General features: G+C 43.2%; 1 protein-coding gene across 13 annotated transcripts in view; it reads right to left on the reverse strand.

Annotated features, from left to right (window-relative positions):
- Positions 1–1,341: 1,341 nt before the first annotated feature.
- WT1 (WT1 transcription factor) overlaps positions 1,342–27,958 on the reverse strand; it is a 46,779-nt gene continuing 20,162 nt past the window's right edge. For 4 of the 13 annotated variants that reach the window (XM_069469778.1, XM_069469775.1, XM_069469772.1 and 1 more), the window contains 5 exons: positions 11,722–11,818; positions 8,957–9,107; positions 5,923–6,012; positions 5,210–5,302; positions 1,342–2,748 (listed from right to left, as the gene is read on the reverse strand). In XM_069469778.1, coding sequence (XP_069325879.1) covers positions 2,627–2,748; positions 5,210–5,302; positions 5,923–6,012; positions 8,957–9,107; positions 11,722–11,818 — 553 coding nt within the window. In that variant the 3' untranslated portion in view covers positions 1,342–2,626. Of the gene's footprint in view, positions 2,749–5,209; positions 5,303–5,922; positions 6,013–8,956; positions 9,108–11,721; positions 11,819–11,926; positions 12,167–27,958 lie in introns of those variants that run through there. The other 9 variants (XM_069469776.1, XM_069469773.1, XM_069469779.1 and 6 more) reach the window with 6 other exon arrangements.

Raw genomic sequence — 27,958 nt, forward strand, 5'->3', positions numbered from 1 at the left:
GGCAGGATTCTTGTCCCCACTTCATAGATAAGGAAATTGGAGACTTAGGATTTGAACCCAGGTTGGACTGCTTTGCAAAGCCCATGACCTTAACAGCAAGCTGAATTGCTAAGGTCGTCTAGAGAATCTCTGGTCTTCCTCCTGCGGCCGAGACAATGTGGCTGTACTTTTGTTGTGAAAACTGGCTCTCCCCGACTGGCTGACGTTTGCCATGCTTGTCCTGAGCTTCTCCAGAGAAATGCTGTCTTCTGGCAGGAAAAGATAAAAACGGCTGATATAAATGAGTCACCACACTCACTATAATTAACAGTGATGCAAGAGCCAGATGCAAAATAAGAAGGGCCTCCGGACCTGACTTTTAGGCTGCCCAAGCTTTGAGCTGCACTTCAGTGCGGAAAAGAGTCTTCTTGAGACATATTTAAAATAAAGAACTGAAACCTGGTGCATGCAAGCTCCAAGATAACAGAGCTGAGAGGGGCGGCACCAAATTAATCTCCTTATTTACAATTGAAAAACCATACACCAGAACCAGAAAGAAAGTTTATAGTTTTTAGATAATATAGATCTGTGCTTTCACACTCAGCTGCCCTAGAGAGTCTAAGCAGTGTTCAACCTGCTGAGCTGATTTATGGCAACTACAGTTGTAAATTCAATTGTACTAGGTGTTCAGCCCATGCCCTTCCAGATGGCAGTGATGTATTTGTGAACTTTTCAAAAAGACCAACCATTAGCATCTCTCTATTCTCTCTTGCTGATCTGAAATAAGAAATGATGCAATGATAACCCGATTAAAATAAACCCTACACACCTAGCACTTTGGGAGGCCAAGGAGGGAGGATTGCTTGAGACCAGGAGTTCAAGACCAGCCTGAGCAACATAGCAAGATACCATCTCTACAAAAGATAGAAAAATTAGCCTGGCATGGTGGTGCTCACCCTAAAGTCCCAGCAACTTGGGAGGCTGAGGCAGGAAGATCGCTTAAGCCCAGGAGTTTGAGGTTGCAGTGAGCTATGATGATGCCACTGCACTCCAGCCTGGACAGCAGAGCAGGACCCTATCTCAAAATAAATAAACCTTAAAGCACAATTCCTGCAATACTATCCACAAACCCCATCCGACCACAGCATGAGCACAATCGCTTTATAATGCAAGGAGCAGACGGCCCTTTCTGCTGCTTCTAGGACAGATGATTCCACCCTGAGGTTTGACAGAGAGAAATAAATCACGGTCATTGCCTGGATGGGCTCAGCCATCAATGTCAGTGGCATCTTCTTACCTGTTTAAAAGAGACTCAAATGGCCATGAGATTTAAACACAATATAGTTGATGGAATCATGCCACTTTCCTTTTGAACAGACTTTAATTGAGAGCAAAGTGAAAATGAAGGTTACATTTTTAGTGTTATCACCAATACCTTGCAAGATCAACACCCAAACAGTGATGCATCTAGTATTTATACATTTCCTAATTTTAGTTGTTGTCAAAGAGCAAATCATTGTCAGATACATATATTTACACAATAATTTCAAGCAACAGTAAATAATAAACTCCCTCCCTTAGAAAAACAAAACACAGCACACACACACACACACATACACCCAACCACCTTTAAAACAATGGATTTCCTCACACTAGTAAGTCTCATTTTTTTTCACATATACTTGTAGAGCCAAAGTTACTTAAGTTACTTAAGAACAAACAGTCTTATCACTGGAGATCCTGGACCAGCCCCTATTTTCTTTTAAAGTCACTTTAATTTTTACAACTTGAAGCCACATAACCAGCGTGGTCTGTACACTCTAAGGACACCCCAAATGATGAGAATGAATTCCACTTCCTTTGTGTGAGGAGATATGTACATCTCTGAAGACACATCCGATTATAACTCAGAAAAAGTCAAAAACACAAAAAATAAAATCTCAGATCTTCAAACACAGTTTCTTAAGAGCATTGTGCTAATGTTAACATTGAATTCACTAAATGGTAACATTCTTTTAGATTTCTATACAGAGGTACTGGTTAGTTCAGATTCTTTTTTAAGCTGCTTGAAACACATGAGCTTTGAAAGTTGTCTGGTAGAACTACATCCTGCCTTCCAGGTTAGCAGCCTGCCTGACCTCCGGAATGTTAGACGCAAGTCACCCCCAAAGCCTTGCCCTCTGATTTATTTCTTGCTGTTGCTATTAGTAAATGGAAACCATGACAAAGTTTACATTAGCAGACACATACACATGCCCCGGCCTATAAATATTCCATGATGGAAAATGGTACAATAACTCCATTCCTAGTGAAAACGAGCATAAAAGGAGAACGGGAGGGTGAGGGGACATTATCAACAACGGCTCTTCTTACAGTGGAAAATCCTGACCAAATGACCATGGGTTTTTAACTAACCAGACGCTGCTAGCCGCTTCTCCAGGGCCTGTGAGTCAACTAAAAGTCAGCAAAGCAGAGACCAACTTCTCAGGGCAAACCTGGTAGGATCCAGTCGCACAGGTGTCTTGTCTTGGAAGTCGGACGAAGATCAACCGCAGTTTCCTTCTTAGAGAGGTGAGTGACGAGGAATTTGAAAGCAGTTCACACGCTGTCCTGCCTGGGACACGGAACTGTCCCTGGGTGGGACCCCTCAAAGCGCCAGCTGGAGTTTGGTCATGTTTCTCTGGTGCATGTTGTGATGACGGACTAATTCATCCGACCGGGCAAACTTTTTCTGACAACTGGGCCACCGGCAGCTGAAGGGCTTTTCACCTGTTGACACAATCGCCAGTCAGAGACACTTGCAGCGGAGACACTGGGCACAAGTTCAACTAGCAAAGGCCGTGTTAAGTCACCACAACGCATCCACTCCGGAGTCCCCACAGTTCTCTCCCTAAGTGAATCAACTGGGCTCACTTCTCAGGCAGCCTTGAAATGGCAGCACCTCTGCGGGGTTTGAGGATTGAAATGTTGTAAAAATGACAAAGTAATCTTAGGTGAGAAGACTTGGAAAATGGGAGAGAAGGAATTAAGTCTAGTTAGTAGAAATGTCTGGCCAATTCAATTTAATTAAGGGGAAAATATTTGTCCCAACCTCTGCTGATAGAGTGTTTTATGAACCATGTACATTTTTCACCTCTGCTGTCTCAGTAGGGAACTGGGCTTCACTGGGCTGCGGGAGCCTCCGGATCATCACCCTGGGCATTCCTGAGGGACCACTGTCTAGCAGTAGAGCTGTGACTGTAGCTTTAGCATCTCCATCTGCGTAGACATTCTGGATGGGCTGAATATTTTTCAAGAAATCACTGATACCAGTTTGCATGTTGTTTTTTTATCCTAAAGTGTTACCGAGAGCATAATCCGTTATATGGAAGATTCTAGCTGAGGCATGGGTCTGAGATTTTTAACAAGCTTGCCAAAAGATCAAGGCTTCCTCATCTAAGGAGCACCCGAGAAGTTCTTTCCAAGCCTAATTCTCATTAGGGACAGTAATTAACATCTGTTCAATGCTTAAAATGCCAAGCCTTGTACAATACATATACATACACACACACACACACACACACACACACACACATTACCTCATGTATTCCTTACAACAGCCCCGTAAGGGAAGCATTAGTATCCGCCTCTACAGATGAGGTTGGACATCTGGGAAGGGCAGACCCAGGCGGGACCCAAATCCAGATTTGTCTAATTCTAAAGCCTGTGCTATTTCTCTATCACAGCTCCCAGGCCTGGCCATAATGCAAATACAGCTGTGGCTTTACCCTAAAGGAAATGCCGCAGGAACCAATCCTCTCTGCCACCTGATGGTTCCCCTTGGGATATTGCTGGTCCCGCTTTGCTTCCTCTGAGAACTACTGGTTGGGACAAGAACTGAAAAATGTCCCAGGAGGGCTGGTGTCCCAAGGTCAGAGTGGGGGCCAAATATAGTGTTCAACAGTCTGCTGGTGACACAGGTCACTTCACATGTACTTGGAGGGATGGAGGGGTGGTGAACACAGGACCATAACTCTTTGCTACCAATTGTGAGCTCAGGACTAAGTCCAAGACGCGACATCAAAAGCACCTTTGGGAGAGGCACAAGATGCCCATCTCACCAATTCTGGGGCACAGGTGCCTTGGCTCTGTCTTTAAGCGCGGCCTGTTTGGGCTGAGATCTGGGACTGCCCAGGGTCTTGCGATGTCACCCTTGCCTTCACTGCCCACTCACAGTTCCTCTGCTCTTCTGGTCTGGCTTCTGTTCCCCACCCCACCTCCCACGGTGCTGTCAAAGGCCAGCTCCTGATGGACGAATCTCGTCACCCTTTCTCCTCTCAGTCCTCAGTGGTCCCCAGCCTTGCTGACCTGGATTGTCTTCCTGACGCTCTACCCTCCCTGAGCGCTGAGTGAACCCAGGCTCTTTCTCCAGTGCAGGAGGCAATGGGACAAGGCGAGCTGGGAGCAGATGGAGCTGGCTTTGCTGCTTACTACCTTTGTGACTTCAGACAAGTCATTTAATCACTAGGAAGCCTCAGTTTCCTCACCAATAAAATGGAGATAAAGCCTGCCTACCTCACTCTTCTTTACAAGGATGTTGTGAAGATGAAGTGAGATAACCTAAGCATCGGCCCTCCTTCCCAAGGTAGAAAATATGCAACAAAGGCGGTGCTGTTTTCAGTGAGTCACACCAGCCTCGTGGAAAAGCAAAAACCTTCAGCGGCCAGATCCGTGTGCTGTTGTCCCCTCTATACGAGCACGAAGGAATGATCTCCACATCTGACCTCAGTCTGGCAGAAACCAAGACCGCCCCTGGGGCACTAACTTTCAGCAGAGCAAGGACTCCGCTCTCTGAAAATAGTGTGGTGAAACAGGAGCTCTCAGAAGAATAAACAGCTGGCGTGCTAGAATTTCTGCTGTTTGTCTGTGAGGCTGATTATCACGTCAAACAGGGTGACAAGAATGTGATGTAACACACTGGAAACAGTAGGGACCTAGTTTGTCTCTTGGTTTTCAGTCTGGGCACTCAGGGCATTCTTTTCACATCCCTCTCCTGTATTTCCCACCTCCCCTTATTTAAAAATGTTATTTATTATTTAGAGATGCCCAGGTACTGTTCTTTCTCTCAACCGAGTCTAAACCTTGGAACTTTCACACTAGCCTTTTCCCATCTCTCTCATCACAGACAACTTCATTCAACAGTCGTTTTAAAAAAATAATGAAAAATAAATGTGAAGAAAAGTTTACGCACTTGTTTTACCTGTATGAGTCCTGGTGTGGGTCTTCAGGTGGTCGGACCGGGAGAACTTTCGCTGACAAGTTTTACACTGGAATGGTTTCACACCTAAACGGACAGAGAAGGTCTAGCCTCGGCCCTAATAATGTGGGGCCCAGCGAGCCCCACAAGGCTAGCTCCTGGCGGCTGGAGGAGCCCGGCATTTCCAGCCACGCTGGCAACATCTGTCTCACCAACATCTGCCTCGCCCTTGGATTTCCCCAACACCCCAGGCCAGCAGGAACCACCTGATTATGCACAGTAAGCTTCAAGGACCTGCTTCTGTCTTGGGAACAACCATGCCTTAACCACAGCAGCCCAGCTTCTCACCAGCTGGAAGGTCTCAGCTGCGTAAGAGACAGAAAAACTGAATCACACCCTACAGATCGGATTCCGCCCTCCGCCACCCTTGGCCTTTGCCGATACTCAGCGTATCATCAGCCCGTTGCTAGTGGGACCACATTGCTCTGTGGTTTGCAGGAGAAATGTGGGATGTTTCCTTTTCATTCCTTTCTTTCTCTCTTTTTTTTAAAAGAAGGAAAATTCCCAGAGATTAGAGGAGAAAAATTATTGGAAAAACCAAACACATGTCTGACCCTCTCATCCATATTCCACAACAAAGAGAATGAGGAAATCAACCCTACCCCAAGGGAACGTGACTGGCAGCAGTGAGAAGTGAACCTACAAACCTGTGTGTCTCCTTTGGTGTCTTTTGAGCTGGTCTGAACGAGAAAACCTTCGCTCACAGTCCTTGAAGTCACACTGGTACGGTTTCTCACCTTGGGGAAGACACATGTTCTATTTGAAAATGATACTGGAAATGGGGATCTCATTAAAGGCCACCTCTCCTACTGGGACTGAAGGGACCCCAAAAAGCCGAAGGTACTTTGGTGACGCCTGTTAGAGTAGATGGTCCCTAACCTGTGACTTGGGAATAAATGAGGGTTCAGGTGCCGAAGTCAGACTTCAGGGTCACATCCAGCTCCGCCACTTAAAATGCTGGGTGAGGCGCGGTTTCCCCATTGTGCAATGGGTCCAGTAATCTGACAGCTTCAAAGGATATGGACAGATCAGACCACACCATCGTGTAAAGGGCCAGCTCTGTGTCTCACATGGAGGAAATGCTCAAAAAATATTAGCAGGGAGTATTTAGGCAAATAAAAACCAAAATCTGTAACTCCTAAGGCTGAGTCTGAGGCAGGATTCTGGGATTTTTGTGCCTTGAGGCCAACCCCATAAAATAAGTGTTTTATGGCCCAAAGATTTGGTGTTCTCTGCCACTGGCTTCTCATTCTGGAGTCAAGCATAAATGACTCCACGGTTCTGAGGCACTGAAGTTAAACCAGAAGCCAAAGCACTTAGATAGTTTTCGGTGTCGTTCATACAAGAGCAATTACACAACCTCCTGCCACAGAGTGGAGAAGCCACACCCCATCCTTGCTAGGAGTTCAGCCAAATAGTAGGCTGTGAGCCCCATGAGTGCCCTGAGCCAGCTGCGGACCTGCCCACCTTCTTAGGAGACTCCCGAGTCACCGGCATTCGGGGACAGACAGCAAGCCATTCCACGATCAGTCGGGTCTTGCTGTCGCAGGGCAGAGCCCAGTTCCCTTCCCAGCCTTAAAACTCCTGATACTTCCCCGATCGATCTACATTCCCAGATCTTACCCCAGAGCTCACCATTCTTCCCAAAGCCTTCCTTGTACTCTGCTCACATGAAATGCCCTTTGTCTCTACCTCCAACCAAAAAGCCCACCATATGTCCCTCACAAATGCCACTTCCTCTGCAATGCCTGCTTGGAAGCTGCATCTTCAGATTTAAAGCCCTTCCTTCCCTCATTACAGAATGTATTCCAGAACATTCTGTAACACTCATCTAATGTGGTGAGCCATGTCCAGGTCTACATTCTTCCACGGGCTGGAAAACCCGGAGGGCAGGAGCCTTTCCTTAACTTCATATTTATATCCCGCCCAGTGTCTTACACTTCACCTCTGCAACCTGGAGACGACAACACCCCTCTTCAGTCTGATTTCTTTCCCCTGCCTTTGAGCGTCTGCCCATTCTTTACTTTCTCTGCCTAACATTACCAGCCTCTGATGGTTAACCTAAGCCCTTCCTCCTCCAAGAAACCTCCTCAGATGACCCGAGCTCAAACCAATGCCCTCTGAACTCCTCAGTTCCTCTGGTCTCTGATTCAGTAGGTGATCATACACTCTCTTAGTCCCTTTTCATTTGCATATATCCTCACACCAAAGCAGACCTTTAAATGTCTCTGAGTAGGGGGGACTGTGACTTGCAGTTAAAAGGCAGGAGTTTGAGTCCTGCTTCCACTATATCCTACTCTCTTGGTAATTGCTTTGTGTGTGTGGATTAAATGAAATAGTATATAGAGAGAGCCCAGCATGTAAAAAGTATAATAGTCCGTGCAGTTATAATAAATAAGAAAATATTGCATTCTTTCAAGTAGAGGCTGTAGGATTATTAAATACCAACCTGCCCTCCTTGTCTTCGGCAAGGAAGAGCTTCCAGCAGGTCTGGGGGGTTGGCTGTCCTGTTCACTGCCTTCCCCTCACATGGCTGTCTAACTGCACTGTGTTCTAAGTGCCTCTTGCCCATTAAAAAGCTTTTACAACCATATTGCCTGCCATGTGCTCCCTTGCATTTTTCCAGGCACAATTTTACTTACTTTATCATTTTCCTTATAATCTTGACAGACACTTTTCAAATGATCCCATGTGAGAAAATATGTAAAAATAGAACACACCACTGGTTCTCTCATCTTTAGCCACAAAGTCTGTGATCCACTGAGCGCAAACTCGGCATTATGCCAGAATTGCATCCTCCAGACACAACGAAGCAGCAAAGTCCAGTGGCCTAAAGAGATCTGAGTGCACCTCACTTTCTTCTCCAGCTTCCCAGCAGCAAAGTGAGCAGTGATGATAAAATCGTAATAATGATCATAACCATAAAGCTGTCCTTCGGTTATGGAAAGAACAGCACCAGCTCCTCTGTAAGAAAGCCTGGGCTTCGAACTGTTCCCTGTAGGGGAGACCCAGTCACACTCCCACCTAGCGCCCACACGGCCAAGAGCAGACATTTGTTAAAGGGCTGTTCACATGCAAGGTGGCCAAGAACCCGACAAGGCAATTCTCTCTTTCCCAGAAGCAGAGTCCTTGACCTGGGGGGAAATTCAGTTTCACTGACATATTTTCAAAAATCACCATCTCTCTCTTATTTTTTTTAAAGAGTGATGACAAAGATTAAACCTACAATCCATTTTCCCATTCCTGCCTTGTTGGTTATTTACTAAGCCAAGCAATTAAGTTTTTCCTTGGACCATCTCTTTTGAGTGTGACAATGACCTTGCTCAGCAACCTCTCAAAACCATCTGATTGCCATATTCCCAGGCTAGCTCCTCTCTCTTTAGAGGTACTAATAGTATTCTAACAGTTACATGATTCAAACACAGGTCTCTGATTCTATAGTATTTTCTTTCTACCATTCTGATCTCTCCTTCTTGAAGACAATTTACTGACCTCTTTAATGAAGGATGAACAATCAGGATGCAAAATGGCTCTGCAGCCGTCTCCCACCACCCAGCCAGAACTTTCATGGCAGGGCCTTCTTTCCATCCCAGAAATCACCAGTGTCCTTAGCAACCAGAGAGCCCCGAGAAGGAGTGCTTGAACCACCCTTGCCCGCGGCAGGGCAGTGGGCACACTTACCAGTGTGCTTCCTGCTGTGCATCTGTAAGTGGGACAGCTTGAAATATCTCTTATTGCAGCCTGGGTAAGCACACATGAACGGGCGTTTCTCACTGGTCTCAGATGCCGACCGGACAAGAGTTGGCGCTACTCCAGGCACACGCCGCACATCCTGCAAGCAGAGCACAAGAGGAATTGGAAGATTTAAGCCACGTGTGAACATTCATGTTGATCCTGAGCGAAAGTGAGCATTGGAATATACCCAAAGAACAGATGGCAGGTACAGACCTAAAAACACTCCCATCCACACCCCAGATGCCCATGGCAGACATCACTAATGGATGATAGATCAGGACATTCTACAATGCCATGCTCTCACATCATCGCTACTGATCAACCAGAACTGGTACTTGAAATGGAGTCTATTTGAAGTCGCTGACCCAGGGCCTCTGGAAAAGAAATGCTAGTGAGTGGAAGAGCTCCCAATCCGTCTTGCCTCTCAGCTTCTCCACTTGAGGCAGTGAGGTCTGGAAGTCCAAAGTCCCAGAGTCTATCCATCCCCCCCCACTCGAAGACACAACCACATGACCTTGGGCCGAGTTTGCAATGGGCGGGGAAGTCCTTATTAGAGCAAAACGTGGGATACTGCACAAGCCCCAAACTGACCAGACCGTCCATATGTAAGTAAATGACAAGGAAGAAGGAGCTCCTCCTGCATTTGGGGGTCCTCTCTGTGAAGGGAAGCCAACTCCACCAGAAGCCCATGGTGTAGCCAGTACAACCTCTGCCCATGCTTATGTTCTAGTCCCTATCCACACTGCCTTGCACTGAGAGGTCACTTTCTTTTCTGGAGGAAAAAGTGCTGTAGTGACATACAAGGCTGGTATTGATAGGCCATGGTGTCTCGGGGAACACGGTGGCATAAAATTAAATGTCAAGCCAGCTGTTTGGTATAATCAACACCTGTCTGAGTTGGAGTTTATTAGAGGTCATGGCAGTGGGTCTGTCAAACTGGGCTTAGTGGGAGAGAAGACAAAGGAATCACTTTTCATTTCCCTTAATTCATCCTACATGCAGTGCACAGGAAGAAGATATAAAACTGAGTTGTTAATGTCAGTCAGGGTCCTGGTGAAGGATTCTAATGGTATTTGTTGGGGGAGAGATTGGATGACTCCTCCTGAACCTCCGTCAGATTTCCGTATTTCTGTAACCCTTTTGCCTTTATTTCTCACCACTGGGAGGCTTGGGATGAGGAGCACACTGTTCCATCTTCATGACATTTCTGGGAACATCAATCAGAACATCTCAGAGCTGCCTTCCCCACATATCACATGGGGCCTGGCCCACACACAACTTATTTCTAGGTCACCAACTATGCTGGTGCAAGTATCACAGCTGTTACGGCGCAGCCAGTCACGGAGTCCCGTTTATAAGTCACAAATGCAAACCCTTGGTAACTGCATGTGGTTCTGACCACCCAAAAGTGGCTCTGCGGAGGTGGTAGACCGAAGGGGGTATTTACTGAATTCTCTGAAACTTTTACCTTTCTACTTTACTTTCTTCACTCTCCTCGGAGACTTCCCCCTCCCCCAGCCCTCTGTCTCCCTAACAAGCAGTATGACATGGTGGTTAAAAACAGGGGTTCTGGAGTCAGACAAGACCTGCGTTATAAGTCTCAGTTCCGCCACTTACTAGCTATGTGATTTTAAACAAATTACTTCTTCCTCTTCTCTGGGCTTCGGTTTCCCAATCCATAAAATGGAGATAATATTAATAGCAGCACCTACCTCATACGGGTGTACACAGGATGAAATGAAGGGAAATGGGCTGCATTTGGACATGTAGAAACCTTAAATGCATAGTGCTAAGTGAAAGAAGTCAGTCTGAAAAGGCTACACAGAGCATGATTCCAACTACATGACATTCTGAAAAAAGATCAGGGGTGCTGAGGGGAAGAGGAGAGGGGAAGGGGTGAATAGGTGGAGCACAGGGCAATTTCAGGGCAGCGAAACAATTCTGGGTGATACTGTAATAATAGACACAGGGCATTACATATGTATTTCTCAAAACCCACAGAACTGTACAACACAAAGTGAACCCCAAACTTTGGTTAACAATAACATATCAATACTGGCTCATTGATTGTAACAAAGGTACCACACCAACACAAAACACTAATAACAGGGGAAACTATGTGAGGGTGGTGGGAAGCGGGGGGTACGGAAACTCTCTGTATTCTGTGCAATTTTTCTGTAAACCTAAAACTTCTCTAAAAACTAAAGTCCATTTTTTTTTTTTAAAGTCTCTGTATAAAACTTAGCACAATGTCTGGCATATAGAAAATGCCCAGCCATAGGTGGCACAGTTAGTACTGTTATTGTTATCAACCACCCTTGGCATGACAGAGTCTACCTTTGGGCACTTTATAATGCAGGCCAAATCTTCTTAGAAGTCAAGGGTCAGGGAGGTTAATTCAAGCCCAATTAGCCCAAATACAAGAGCTACGCCCGCAGCCCACCCTAGAGAAGGCAAATTGAGCAGTCAAGGGGGAAATGGCAGCATTCTGCAGGTAGCATGTTGGTCTGAGTTAGGCAGGAGGCGGCATCTCTGGGAGGGAAGAAGCTGACTTACCCTACCCAGTGGGAGAGGGGGGGTCCCTGGTGTCAGAGGAGCTTATAATTAATTAAGAATAGACTTGCCAGGGCCAAAGGTCCCCCAGCAAGGCCCTGGACCAGGAAAAGAGGCAGTGAGGCCCGCTTCCAGCTGGGGCACCTCTGAGTACTCACCTGGATGCCTCTGAAGACGCCGTGGGTGTGTATCCGGTACTGGGCACCGCAGAGGATGGGTGTTGTGTGGTTGTCGCTCTCGTACCCTGTGCCATGGCTACAAACACAGAGAAGGGAGAACGAGAACAAGTCTCAGGTTGGTTCACAGCCGCCATTTGGAAATGCTCCTCTGCAGTCAGGAGGGAATGTTTTTTTGAGAGCTCACAGGACAAAAATAGTTGGCTTTTGCCTCCCTCCATGGAGCTACTCTGAGGAGGGCGAGGCAGCTCGGTGCTCAGGTCACCTCTGCATGGCCCTCTCTCTTCCTCAGACTCTCGGAGGTGCACCGGCTGGGTCTATGCCTCACTCAGACAAGCCAGGAAAAGCCACAGTGGCAGGACTTCATCCCCAGCAAGTTGTTTGCTATCTAAATGGCAGAGCGGACAGCTGCAAATATCTCAGGAATGAGCAGAATGCCTCAAATTTCATGTTAAGTGCACTGGATTTTTGTCAGCCAGCACCTCATGACTCAGTTTTTACCAGATAGCACCAAAAAAGTGATGACACTTACAAGAAGAGATGTCACGTCCTCAGAAGCAGGGATTACACATCTACGGCCCACTCAGCTTAACCTACAGATCAGTTTCCCAGATGAACTGAACTCTTTGTAGCCACCCTGTGCCACAAGTGAGCAGTGGATCATAGTCCTGCAACATTAGACTGACTAGTCCCCTAGTCGGTGCTCAGGGTAATTGGAATATTAGTGATAGCTTGGAAGATGTGGAATGTTGGAAAGGACAACCTGGAAGGGGTGGACGTTCTGCCCTAAAAGTATTCTCGCCTTTAGGTACAATGCTGGTATCTGCTCTGCAGTTATTTTACTCCTAGTTGAGCAGAGTGAAGATTCTCGTCCATACTGGTAGCACATCAGAATCCCATCTAGAATCACCACGGGGAGTTTCCGTGAAATATCTCTGCAAAATGGTGCAGCTGCTTTGGAAAATGCCTGGCAGTTCCACAAAAGGTTAGACATAAAGTTACCATGTGACCCAGAAATCCCACTCCTAGGTATACGCCCAAGAAAAATAAAAACAGATGTCCATACAAAAACTTGTATACATTGTTGTTTAACAGAATTATTCATAAGAGCCAAAAAGTAGAATCAACCCAAATGTCCATCAGCCGATGAATGGATAAATAAAATACACTACCTTCACACAATGGAATATTATTTGGCAATAAAAAGGAGTGAAGGACTGATTCATAAAACCTGGAAAACATTATGCTAAGTGAAAGAGAAGCCATTCACAAAAGACCATATATTGCTTGACCCCATTTATATGAAATACCCAGAATGGGTGAATTATACAGGAACAAAAAGATTAGTGGGTTGGTTGCCTATGATTAGGGGATTTGGAGGACGTGGAGAGTGACTGCTGAAAATGTCCTAAAACTGTGGTAATGGTCACACAACTATGAATATACTAAAAACTATTGGATTGTATACTCTAGATGGGTGAACCATATGGTCCGTGAAATCTACAAAGCTGTTTTTTAAAAATTACCTCTGGAGGGTGGGGTCCATGTATCAGCATTTTTTAAAGCCTCCAGATAAGATTAACTGGCTGTCAGGGCTGAAAACTCCATCCTCTGCCCCTGTTGCTCTAGCGGTTGGTTCTGGGGGTCCCAGGCAGGGAGTCAGGTAAGCTGTCAGCTCAGCCCACTCCATCTGATAGGGTGTGGGGAAGGCCTGGGGCTGACTCAACGCTCACTCACCCCAACAGACAGTTCCTGGAAGGGAAGAGTGTCTGCCAGGACGACTGAAATGTCCACATCCCTGGGGTCACAGTAGCTGTGGGGTTTCATATTTAGTTCTGGCTGCAAGCAGTTCAGAAAGAATTGCCTGTCTGCTCTGCATAGTTTGGGGAGATGGGTGGCAGTTCTGCTCCCTCTAACCTATCACACCTTGTCTCTACATCCTTCAAGTGATTTTTAGCATATTTGGGGTGGGGGGAATGTCTTGAAGAGCTAATCCAGAGTCAAACACACAAAAACTGGAGAGAAACGCAAAAACCAGAGAGCATCTGCCTTTCTGACCTTTAGAATGTGTTTGCCAGAAAAAAAGAGGCTGTGCCTGCCTTCCTTACAATCATATTGCAGAGATAGTGGGGAAGTGAGAGTTGATGAAGGTATTTGAAGACAGCTCTCCACGCTACAGAGCTGTGATTCTCTCAACTGTCACCATGTGAACTGGTGCCTTGATCCCTTTACCACCCAGAGTATCCTCTTCTTGATCCCCTTCCCTTTGTTAAGTCCTTCTCAAAGTGTCGGCGTAGATGGATTCAGTGCCCCAGAAGTGTGTTTCTATGTAGGGTGGGAAGGGAGAACCATCCACAAACACCAAAGCCTCTGGAATCAGGAAAGTCCCATAGATGTTGAAGACTGGAGAGAGCACGCCTCACCCAAAGGGATTCCACTTCAAATTTTTCAAAATCAATACATTAGTCAAACACAATACGATGCATTTGGCCCACGGGCTGCCAGTGCTCATAGGCAGAGGCTCATAGGCAGGGGGCCCCTTAGGCAGAGGGCTTGGGGCCCGCTGCTCAGTGTGGACAGAAGACTGCTATTAACACACCTGAGAGCAAATAACTCCTTTGAACTCAGGTGACAATGACTTTTCCCAGTCAAATAAAATCTGATTAAAACCCTAACCCCATTCCTACCTGCTAGCATGAACTAAGGCAGGTATCTCCAACACTGAGCTTGAATACATGATTGTTTTAAACTGGAATTCAGGACTATACACTTATTCTTCAAATTCCATTCTATTTCTTTCAGCAAGTCATCCCCCCCTGCTGAAATCTTTCTGACTCTGGATTCAGCTCCCAATACATTTGCTTCCCGTTTCATGTCATCTCTACGTTTAAAAAGTGCCTTTTCTGTTTGTGCATGAGAAGAAATGATCTTCCTTGCTGTTACTATGACCTATTATATTTATAATGTATATAAAATATTTTTCCATAGTATTCAGGGATTGATAGGATTCTAGAAAGTCTCCTTGTGGCACAACGTGAGGGAAGACATCATAGAGAATGGAGCCACTTAGATGGGTCTAGTCCACCAAGGCATAAGTTATTAGCAGGCATTAATCTGAGACAGAAAAGCTCAAGAAGATGGAGGCTGTCATTGGGACAACAGCCATTGGTAAGACCCACCGCTAGCATAAATGGTCAAGTGAGGCCAAGCTTTACCCCAAGAGAGAACCATCCTTAACAATATCCAGTGACCATGCTGTGGATGGACCGGGTGGGAATGAGGGTAGTACTCCTAGACGTCTGGAGCCAGAAGGCCTTCCAAGAATGGCAGGGAGCTACCAGCAGAGTGAAGAGATTTCTAAGTTCAAAGATGCACGTTCCAGGCAGGGCACACCCATAATCCTAGCACTCTGAGAGACTGAGACAGGAAGATTGCTTGAGCTCAGGAGTTCGAGACCAGCCTGAGGAAGAGTGAGATCCCTGTTTCAACCAAAAATACAGAAATTAGCCTGGTGCCATCATGCACACCTGTAGCCCCAGCAACTTGGGAGGCTGAGGCAGGAGGATCAGTTGAGTCCAGGAGTTGGAGGCTGCAGTGAGCTACGATGACGCCACTGCACTCTACCTGGGGCAAGAGAGCAAGACTCTGTCTCAAAAAAAAAAAAGAAAAAAAAAATCATATTCCACATAACAAAAACCATAGATCCCTGCTGGATGGCTGTATGGTAAAAAAAAAAAAAAAAAAAGCAAACAAACAAATAAAAACAACACAAGCCAGAGACAGAGAGTGTTATCATTCATGGAGCTGACACCAGAAAGCAGGTTCTGGAACAGAGTATGAATGCCACCAGGCCAAGTAATTGAGAAATCCAAACCTCCCTTACAGCAGAAATACATGCAATGGATTAATCTACTTTCCAACCCAGATAAAGAGAAGAAACATAAAACAAACCTGGCACCATGCACAGCAAGGCACATGATGCAAGCCTGGGTAAGGCTGGACTTTTCTTAGGATAAGAAACTGGTGCTTTATGAAAAGTTTCATGTTTTTATGTTTTGTTGCCTAGTAAACTTCCTTTTGAAAGATATGACACTTGATTCAGCAGAATGTCAGAGAAAAGGGATTTGATGACTCCTCAGTCAAGATAATCAGCGAGTTCACAGGAATTTACGATGAGGTGTAATGAGGGCGGCTGTGGTTCCAGGTGGGGGAAAGAGCTGGTGGGTCAGGTACCGGCAGGTAAAGATATGATACAGGAGGCTCAGGGAAAGGTGATTGCTTCTCCTGTCCTACCACAGAGGCCACTGTGCAAGAAACCACTGGCTAGCTTGACAAAGGCACTTTAGACATTTCCTTTGGTTTTATTGTTCAACTAGGCACAAATCATCCATTTAAGTATTTAGCCTCTTATTCCCTATCTTGTCCACAAGGATATAAAAAAAATAACTATCTAATATCTTTTTGCAATAAAGATACAGTCTATTAGTAAAGTTCCACTATCGGACTGGTAACTCTACCATAATAAGAAATAGCCTTGGGCACACGTCCTGTACATGGCTAATCAATCCTGGTTCCTAACGACTCTTGCTTTCTCCCATGCATGTTCCCAAAGATCTGCTTAATAACTTTCCCAAGAACTCATGCTAACCTCACTGCTCTGAAGTTTCCAGAATCCACTGTTTTTTTTCCTACTTGAAAGCTAAGACATTTACCTGTCTTAACTCTTCTGTCACCTCTCTTATTCTCCATGCATTTCTAGATTATTGGCTAAGGAGGCAGTTATTTTATGTGCTTGCTAAACTGGTCAGAATATGGATTTGGTTCTTATTTATTAAAAAAAAAAAAAGAACTCCTAGAGGGACCAAGTAAGTAAGAGAAATAAATGGAGAGGGCCACAAAGAGGCATAAAATGGCACCGAACTGGCAGGGACCACCACTCTGGCCACACCAGCCCCTGCCATAGAGGCAGCCACGACCCAGCTATGCCAGCCAACTATTGTCAACATATGAATCCAGTGTTGCCACATCTTCCCACTCTCCAAGAAAAGTCGGGAATCTGGATCTTTCTGAAATCACCTGAGTTGTAAATTCTTGCAAATAATTGAAATTTTAAAGAATCGCTGTCAGATCAAATTAAATACACATCTGGGCCGGGCGCGGTGGCTCACGCCTGTAATCCTAGCACTCTGGGAGGCCGAGGTGGGCGGATCGTTTGAGCTCAGGAGTTCGAGACCAGCCTGAGCAAGAGCGAGACCCCATCTCTACTAAAAATAGAAAGAAATTATATGGACAGCTAAAAATATATAAAAAAAAAAAAAAAAATTAGCCGGGCATGGTGGTGCATGCCTGTAGTCCCAGCTACTCGGGAGGCTGAGGCAGGAGGATCACTTGAGCTCAGGAGTTTGAGGTTGCTGTGAGCTAGGCTGACGCCACGGCACTCACTCTAGCCTGGGCAACAGAGTGAGACTCTGTCTCAAAAAAAAAAAAATAAATAAATAAATAAATACACATCTGGCCTAAGGGCCACCAATCTGCAACCTTGGCATTTCAAGACTGAGCAGTGAAGTTTAAGCTATAGACCGGAAAATTCCATCTTGATTCCACTGTCTCCTCCCACTGGTAACAAAATAGAGATGGGGATATGCCCAGGTCTTAGAAAACTGGGTATAGAATCCTCTAAGCCCTTGAAAACTTGAAAGCATATTATGGTTATACAGCTAGAATGGCCAGTGCTGTAGACCAAAGTCTAGAAGAAGTTTTAATCTACAGGTTTCAGTGGTTTGCATCTAAATTTCACTGGCCTTAAGCATTGAAATTCTCGACAGAAAACTGTATTTGCTGTACCAGTAGTTCAAGTATATTAGTTTCCTATTAACTGCTATAACAAATTACCACAAATTTGGTAGCTTAGAACAACACACATACTTATTCTCTTACAATTCTGGCAATCAGAAGTCTAAAAACCACTCCCACCAAGTATCAAGGTGTCAGCAGGGCTGTCTTCTGGAGGCTCTGAGGGAAGAATGCCTTTCTTGGCCTTTTTCAGTTTCTAGAACTTGCACACTCTCTCCTTGGCCCCTTCTTCACATTACTCCAATCTCTTGGTTTCTTTGTCACATCTCCTTCTACTCCTCTGTAGTCAAAATCCCCCTCTGCCTTCCTCTTGTAAGAACATTTGTTACCATGTTTAGCATCTACCTGCATAATCCAGACTAACCTCTCCATCTCCAGATCCTTAACTTAATCACATCTGCAAAGTCCCTTCCACTATATAAGAGAACATTCCCAGGTTCCAGGAATCAGGACCTGGGTATCGCCAGGGGTCATTATTTAGCCTACCATACCAAACAAACCAGATTTATTCAGTTTCTTGCAGGTGCACTTGAAAGAACTATATTAATCTGGATCCTTTAGCTCCAAATTAGTCTGAAAGAACAATGATTCTGCATCTGAAGGCCTGAATCCCAGGCCCACTTCTACCATTTATTTTCTCTGTGGTCATGGACAAATCATCTAATCCTCTCTGCATCCAATACTGATCATCTGTAAAATGAAGCTAACAACATGTTTTACAGATTTGTTTGAAAATCAAAGAGGTAAACTATGTGGGGAGCAAAAGTTAAATATCTCTCCATAACCTTATCCCAACAAAATATTCAGGAGGTCTACGATTATGTACAATTGGTGCCTGACAACCACAAAAGTATTTATCATATGCTTCTCATGAGCCTGGTGATTGAGATCGATAAAATTTCTACTTTCAATCCTTAGCAGAACCCTAGGAGTCATTAAGGTATATCACCTTAGACAAATGACTTAGCATCCCTGGCCTCAGCTTCATATAAAATGAAAATGAAAGCCCCGCCCACCCATCAGACTGTTGAAGGATCAAATGAGTTCAGTAAGAAAGCCCAATGCTTGGTACATGGTGTGCACTCAATAAATGGTAATTGATGCCTATATGGTGTTATCCCCTCTTCACTGCAAAGAATACTGCGGTTTAAGCAGAGATTGAGTTATCTTCCCAAAGTCAGACAGATGGCAAGTGGCAGAGCAGGAGTTTGAGTCCAGGTCAGGGCTGTTCTCCTTACTTCAAAACAAACTGGACAATTCTGGTGTTGTAACCCATCCTACAAGTTCACTTCCATTGTCATGACACTTGAATGATTTCCAGCTCTTTTCTCCAAGAGTATGAATGAAATGAGGCATGTTGAAAGTTTAGAACATGAACTAGAGATAGAGGGGGAGGATTAAGAGCTTGGGGGCAATGAGGAAGGGCAAGTTCAAAATAGTCCTTCTTCAGCTTTCTAAGGGTTCTGCTTGGAGGTACGACGTTTATTTTGGTGTGAAGAAAGCACGAGGCTAACTGATAGAAATGGCTGCTTATGTGTGACAGAGCAGTCCAAACTGTGCACAATCTTTACCAAAAGAAAAAATTTCTCTCTCCCTAACTTGGAAAATAAACTAAGCAGAAGCATTAGCAGCAGAGCACGCACCTTGTGACTGCATTTCTGGCGGTGGCCTGCACTGTACATTGTCCTAAGTATCTCTGAAATGCATAAAAATGTATCCTGAGAAAGTTTGCTTTTCCTAGACAGCTTTAAAATGCATAAACATGTGTCCTTGGAAAGTTCGCAAAAAGAGAAAAAGTCCTTCATCTAACACAAATTATGAGCCCTCTTGACGCTAAAAACATGTACACTGAGGTTTGGCCCAGAAAAAAATGTAACGTTTGAAAGAGTAACTTCTTTAGAAATGATTAATTTTGATATTCCACAGGCACATGAAGATTAATAAAAAGGAATTGAGGTTTTACAGATGAGGAAAACCAGAGCTGCCCCAAAATCCCTTATCAACAAGAGAGGTAAAAATAAAAAAAAAAAAAAAAGAAAGAAAGAAAGAAAGAAAAGAAAGGAGAAAGAGCCTTTTGAAGGCAATTAGCATTAATATGAATATTCAAAAAGGGAATTTTGGCCTGTGATTTCTCTCCCCCACCTTTAGTTATTGGTGAGGTGGGCTTCCCCCATCTTCATCCCTGTCTTCTCCCCTCTGCAGAGTTCATCAGATTGAAGGGAAGCACCTGGGAAAACGCCAAACTCTTCTGTATCCAAAACATGGAATTTACCCATCAACCCCTCTTCTGTCTCCATCCTTGATATTCGGGACTTATATATGAGATGCTTCAATGCCTGATTCCTTCTGATGTTGACACTAAACTTTGCTGCAAGCCTGAGAACCATCACCCCCTTGTTTAGTGTGCCACTTTCTGAGGGAAAAGAAGGAAGGAACTGTGTTAAGAAATTGTGTTTCCTTGAAGTTAAAACACAAGAGATGAAGCTGAACACAGCACCACTCATCAATTATATTTGCCTAAAGAAAAAAAAGACAGAAACCTAAATCTAATCAAGCCTCCAGATCTAACTACTCGTTTATAGGGAATACAGCAGAGAGAGACCCAAATTTAAAAGACTATATACGAGGAAGCAATCTGCCAAATCCAGATTGTGGGATATTCTACCAGATAATTGATTTGCTATATTAAACTAATGAATAGTCTGAGGGAAAAAAAAAAAAAGGAAGGGAGAACTGTTAACAGTATAAAAGACTTAAGAGAGCACATCAGCAAAATAAAACAAAAACCAACAAAACAACAAACCTCTGCACAATTACCATACTCACCATGCACTTGGATGAACCAGAGATAGTTGGATTTGAACTAAGCAACCTCACAGGATTTAGAGCCAAAAGATCCAGAAACATCCCCAGGAAGTGTTAGTGGTTACACCAGAATGCTTGGGTTTAAAGCTTTACTGAATGAAAATCCAATTTCCCTGTAGCCAGAGTAATTTGAAAACTCACTTTCACATCCACTTATAAAAATTTTACTTGGAGAATGAATAAAGACTGGATCATCCATAGTCAGAGCTGGCGGCAACCTGGCACAGGTACCTCTAGATCAACATGAATACCGTTTTTCTCTTTGCCTGAGCGTGACGAACTAAGTGCAATATTTAAATAAGATTACAATTCTCCACAAATATTATTAGCAATGCCATCTAGCCATTCTCTTCTCTTTGTGTAATATAATATAGCCTTTATAGTGGGACTATTAACAAATTGATGGATACGTTAAAAAAACCAAAGGATTATTCTGCTTCTGGGTAAATATAACGAAACGGAGAAAGATGAAGATTCTTTTATTAATCCAGTACAGAAAGTAAAACCCAAAAAAGAAAACAACCAAGTTAAATTTGATTAAGTCTAAAACACACACATTCATACACACAAATAATGTCTGCTTTCTGATAATTCACAGATTTAAAATTTCCTCAAAAACTGTCTACAGAAAAAAGTCAAAAGTCAGTTGTTGTTTTTTTTTTTTTTTTTTTTTAATTTGGGCAATTTACCTTCCTCCTTCCCCCAGGTGTTTCATTTCAGTTTAGACCTTAAGAAAAAGATGCACTTTTTACTTTTTAACAAATGCAATATATTTTTAGCCACTTTTCATTAAAAATTGCATATGGTGATACTTCTAAATTATTACACTTTTTTTTTTTTTTGAGACAGAGTCTTGCTCTGTCGCCCAGGCAGCAGTGCAGTGGTGTCATCATAGCTCACAGCAACCTCAAACTCCTTGGCTCAAGCGATTCTCCTGCCTCAGCCACTCAAGTAGCTGGGACTACAGGCACACGCCACTGGGCCCAGCTAAATTTTCTATTTTTAGTAGAGACAGGGTCTCACTCTTGCTCAGGCTGGTCTCGAACTCCTGACCTCAAGCGATCCTCCCATCTCAGCTTCCCAGAGTGCTAGGATTACAGGCGTGAGCCACTATGCCAGGCCTATTATACTTTCTAATGAACTTTTTCCCCATGAGCCTTAGTAAGCAGACAGCCCTCCACCTTCAGTTACTTTCTATCCTGATGGCATTCAGCTCCACATCTTCTCTGGAGGGGAAGAGGAATCTAACCCCACTTTCACTAACTCTTTTTAAATGCTCTGGTTGGGTATCTCTTGGTTTTCCCGCCCTATATACATGTCACCTTCCCCTGGTAACACAGCTTTCTTTTCCTTCCAGGGAACCACCCCTGTAACCCAGATTTCAGGCTCCAGGAGTGAGAACACGACTAAGCCCTAGCCAATCAGACCACTGCATTCTCCAGTCACATGACCCGATTCAGGCCAATCAAACCTTCCCCAGCTCTTTAGCTGGAGAAGAATCAGTGAAGAGGCATTCTCCTTGTGAGGCTAAAGGTGCCAAAAACCAGAGCTCTTTTTGCCACGATGGAGAGACAGCCTCCCTGAGAAGGCAGCCAGCACAGAGGAGAGCAGAGAAAAGACAATGAAGCAGTGTTCTAGAGACACTGTCTGAGTCCCTGAATCCAGACATGGGGTTTTAAAATACAATACAATAACCTGCTAAGTGTCCTGTTTGATTTATGCCAATTATGACTGGGTTTCTATCACCTGCTATAGAAAAAGTCCCAATGAATACACAATCTAACAAGTTATCTAAAGGTAACTGGATTTATTTTTCAACAGATATATCAGAACATGACACCCATAGATGAGTACTGGTCCCTGCAAAATATTACCTTTTGGAGGATGCCCACTTATTGCAACCACACTACTATTACTAAAACCTTGTTTGTATTCCTCTTCTGAAAGTTTCTCTATAGTCATGGCTCATATGCCTTCACTGTCCATGCAATCTAGTCCTCAGCCACTATTCAACAGGGGACAAAGACTTAGGCTGACAGCCTGACAACAGTGCTTGTATAAATCAGCCCATCAGCCCTTACGAACCATCAAGCTTTCCTCACCACTTGAAGTGGTACACAGACCTCCCTCAACTGACCTTTTCATCTTATTTCACACTCAGAGCAGAGCTGAGAGATACTCTCAAATACAGTTTCCCACAACAGTCTGGAGGGAACACTGTCCAAAAAACCCACAGTATTTCCTGGCCCCTACTGCTTGGAAGAGGATCTTTAGGTATGACTCCTGTTCCTACTCCAACACACAAACTTTGGAACTCCTGTACTCAGAGACCACATTATCAGACCATGCAAAAATAATCTGGGTCTTCCCTTACATGGCTCTGGTATTAGGGTGCTAGTTCCTCAGAATCTCAATTCCATCTAACTCACTGGGTTCCATATTCTCAATGCTTGGGCTCTGTGGCCAGAGACTGCTCCTGGCTCTGCTCCAAGAACGGGTGTCTCAAATCCGCATGACAGACAAACTCTGCATCTCACACCAGAAAGATGGAGCAGAATCTTTTCAGCCTGGGTTAAAAGGATCACATCCAGGTTGCTCACACACTCTCAAATCTGAGAAAGTTCACTTAATATGCTGAATTACATAAAGTGTTCCTCCATAAAATCCCAGGATTAAGCAGAGGGCTCTAAGACTAAGATCTCTTCTGCTTCTCCAGATGAAATGGAGGCTTGGAGATGTGAGGAATCCATTGCATATCCATTACGTCCTCAGGCCCCACCCTCCAAACTGACCATTATTAACACAAGTAATTCAAGGTGAAGAAAGGAAAAAACCTTGTAATAAATTAATAGAAATCACGCTCACTCTCAAAAGGATTTTGAGGCCAGAGGTATTACTGTTGAAGTCTTAAAAAGGAGAAAATTCTAAATAGGGACATAGAACAAGACTTGCAAAAATGTTGGGAAATGTCATGTTCTTGAAGAAATGATTCAGAGAATTTTTTCTTCTCCAAAATTAACTTTTAAACTTGATGCAATCCATCCAAAATTCCCATTAAGACTTTTTAAAACACATATCTTTTTTTAGAATGATATTATTTTTACAGAAAAATTTCTAAGATAATACACAGAATTCTCATATACTCCAAACCCAGTTTCCTCTATTATTAACATCTCATGTTAGTATAGGTACATTTGTCACAATTAATGAACCAATACAGGTAAATAATTTCTTTGAAATTAACAAAATTAAATTACCTTGAAGAATAAACAAGAGACAATCGCCAGAAATATTTCGAGAAAGAAGTACATACACTGCTGGGGGGAACTTTCCTATCAGGTATTTAAACAGACTATAAAATTACAGCAAAGAGAACAGTCTAAGCCTAGGCATCAGTGACATCCAGTCTCGACAAAAAAATTAAAAATTAGACAGGCATGGTGGCCTGCACCTGTAGTCCCAGCTACTTGAGAGACTGAGACAGGAGGATCACTTGAGCCTGAGAGTTGGAGGCTGCAGTGAGCTATGACGATGCCACTACACTCTAGCTTGGGCAACAGAGCAAGACTCTATCACACACACACACACACACACACACACACAAAGAAGACAGTCTGATACTTGGCAAAAAGAGCCAAGCTGATCAAAAGAAGAGAATAAAGAGTCTAGAAATGGATCCAAGGAATTTAGTGTTTAATAAAGGTAATATTTCAAAACAATGAGGAAAGAATGAATTATTCAAAATGGTTTGGGGACACTGGCTAGTCATCACTTGGAAATAAATCAAGTTTGAATCCAATTGCCAAACAAATGCAGGATGAATTCAATGGTTAAATTTAAAAAGTAAATTATTTAAAATACCAGGAATAAGTAAGTAAATATTTTTAAAACCCAGGATGGGAAAAAATCTAAGCATGATACAAAACCCAAAAACTTGAAACTATAAAACAAAAACTCATAATTTTGACTATAAAAATAAAAACCTAACAGAAAAAAAATCATTAACAAAGTTCAAATACAAACCTAAGAAAATATTTGCAGTATATGTGACAAGCAAAAGAACTTTCAAAGAACTCTGTTAAACAAAGAGCTCTTATAAATCAATACTGTTACTAGATGAACTATTCCAGCTCCTGGCTAAAGCCAGGCCCCCACTGCTTATGGAGTCTCTTCTCTCTCACCCCCCAAGGACGTTGTTCTAGCAACTCTACTCCTTCCCATGATCAATTTTTTCCCCTCTTGGTCATTCCCATCAAACATGCAAATATTTCTATCTAAATATAAGTAAATAAAAGCAAAACAATTTACAAACAAAACAAAAAATCCTGATCTTCTTTCCCCAGCTAGACCCCTACTACTTCTTTGTTCTCTTTTGCAGCAAAACTCCCTGAAAGAGTTGTCTTTATACAATGTCTCTAGTTCACCTCCTCCCATTATCTCTTAAACCCATCTCTATCGGGCTTTTTGTCCCTTCCCTCTACTCTATCCAGAGGTTAACTGCAATGAATCGTTAGATAAATGTTTCCAGAATTTTTTCTCTGCAGATATAAATACATCCCAAAATGTTTTTTTAAAAAGTTATCTCTGGGTGGTGAGATGACAGATGACTTTTCTTTTCTTCTTTATCATGTTTTGGTACTGTCTGAATTTTTTTTGAATGATAAGCCTCCGTTACTTCTATAATCAAGGGAGGAAAAAAGTTGTTTTCATTTTAGATAAAGGTACCATCTTAGCCTTACAGAAAACTACATCTGTGGCTTTTTTTTTAAAGTGAAGAGTTAGAAGTAAAGCTAGAATAAATGGATATGTTCACTTTTAACAGAAAAACACCTACTAAAATATGCAGTAGCTCCTGGTTTCAGGAAAACATTTATCTGGATGATTTTTTATTAGTGTAGCTTCTAGATCAATGTTTTTCTACCCCAAGGTTATGATCTTGTCTTGGGCTGATGACAGGGAGAAGGCTAAATGGTGAGAAAAGGGTCTCAGAGGAGACTAGGATGGGACTGCAATACTCCCATGAGTACTGCAGATGAGTGGGGGCATGAAGATATCCTCCACTCATCTGACGTGCCCTCTCCACTTTCGACATACACACGACACACACACACATACCACTTTATCAGCCCTCATTAACCTCATTTCACCACCATCTTCCTCGTTTCCAACTTGGCTCCTTTACCACCACCTTCACTTCCTATCTTTCCTGATCAGCTCCTTTCTTCTCCTAATCTGAATACACCTGGCATTTTCCCCCACCTTTATGAGATAAAAATAGTTCCTTACTTTAAAATAAAACAGTTAGAAACATATATGGAGATAAATCTGAGGAGCCCAAAATACTATATTAAGTTTTTTTTAAGAGGCTGAGAATATTTTCAAAAAGTCAATACTCTCATGAGCAGAACTTTGCATTTGCTGAATTTGATCTCAGCTGAAGCCAATCATTTTCTATATGAGAGAAATGACATAAATGTATACATATATATAGAAAAAGGTCTAAAAGTGGGTGCAACGTTGTATTAATAGTAATCTCATGTGAGCTATGGTGGGGAGGGATTTTGAATTTCCTTCCCCATATGCTAATTTTCTAAATGTTCTATAATTTATATACATTACTTACATAATGAAAAGAATACATTAATTGAATACATGCTCAAAAAGAAAAGGGTAGGTAAGACCAACAGTCAAGAAGGGAAAAGAAATAGCAGGAAAGTGAGAAGCAAAGGCAAAGAAGATTCTGAATTAGGTCCACCCTAAGTGAGAGGGACACAGCACTAAGTCACAATCGCCATCTTCATCAAACCCAGGAGTCCCACTCCTCACTCTGGTTGGAAGAGCCTACAGACCCCAGACAACTCCAGTGCACAGCACTAATAAAGAAAGAACTGTTTAAACAGCATAAAGGGAACTGTTTAAAGGGGGAACTTAACAAGTTTTTGCTGCGGGTAGAGATGGAGGAGTAGGCTCAGGAATGCTGATACTCACAGAATTGCAGCTCTCCACCTTTGCTTTGCATCTCGGGCTCCAGGAGCCACTTGAAAGCAAGCTATCTATTTCCAAGAAATAAATCTCTTGGACGGGTACCTTATGTTCACGAGCCTGAGAGCGAAGGTGCTGGGCTGTGTATTGGAGCTCCCAGCCAGAGAAGACAGCTATCTTTTTTGGCACAGGTTCTCAGGGATGAGACCATGTCTAGCGGGGATTTTCTCCAGATTCGACAGCTTTGGCCCCACCAAAACGCACAGCTTTGTTTTCACCATACATCATTCATGGTTGAGTCTTTTTGTTTTTCCTTTCAAGCATCCACAGGTCAAATACTTTTTGTTCCCAACAGTTTGTGAACTTCTTGGACCAGCAAAAGGACATTCATTCTGCTCAACACTCCTTTAACATTTCTATTGTGTTCGATTTCCCACTCCCCCTACCCGTGTCCCCGGAGAATAACTTCTTCCTTGTTTTAATAACTTGGACCACAGTCAAGGTTGATGTGTTTCTCCATTTTGCAGGATATTTTCTTCAGAAGAGACAAAACAGAGGCCAACAGAGTAGCTGAGGCTTGTTCAAAGCCTTAGGAAATCAGCAGCCATTTAAGAACACAAAGAAAAATGTTTTTAAAGAAACAAAAAGCAGATAACACAAGGCGCCATAAATAGAAGTATTCATAATGGTGGACTCATGCTTAGAAAGATTCCCCAGCAATTTTTTCTCCTAGGGACCCGCTTAAAAAATCAAATTTCATTTGTTTACGGGTGAGGGAAAGGAAGTGATTCCATGAAGTACCTGTTCTTTGACTTAAACTGAAATACAACAGTCTCTTATTTGAAGTCATAAAAGTAGCTCTGATCCCAATGGGCATGCAGAGATAAGAAAGCAGTAAAAGTAGAAGGAAGAGAAAGGAGTAAGCAGCAAGAGTATCCCCCTTCCATCATACCATGTTTTCATTTCATCTTGCCCACGTCCTACTTAAAACCCTATCCCCTACCCATTGTAACACTTCCCTGACATCGAATGACACATGCCCAGAAGCACTTGCTTAGGATACAAAGAAGCAAGCCTATTCTTTGTGGAGTCAGTTTTACAAAAAGTAACACTTCCAAGAAAAGATGACATCAACAAATATTTAGTAGGCTTTAGTTTGAGATATTAATACATGACATTTTAATAAAAAATTAATAATGCCTCATTTTTATGAGTGATATGGAAAATGTATCTTTTTTTCTCTAAAGCATGAGTAAAATCACCAGTTTTCCTGTTATAGATCTACCTGGTCATCATGATTTTTCTTATCATTGATTTCAAATAGTGTCAAGACACTAGCTGTGGATGAAACCAAAGTTATTTGTCTTACTCTTTCTTCATGGAGTATCTTTTCTCAAATGTATTTCCCACAGTAACAGCGTTTTTCGCACCATGGCAAGAGAAAGTAATCCCAGTTTCACAGAGAACAATGATCCCAGCCCAGATTGTGTCTCCCTTGGGGAAAGGCCAAACTGTCTAC

This window comes from Eulemur rufifrons, chromosome 6 (genome assembly GCF_041146395.1).
Source record: "Eulemur rufifrons isolate Redbay chromosome 6, OSU_ERuf_1, whole genome shotgun sequence".
In the NCBI taxonomy this organism is placed as follows: domain Eukaryota; kingdom Metazoa; phylum Chordata; class Mammalia; order Primates; family Lemuridae; genus Eulemur; species Eulemur rufifrons.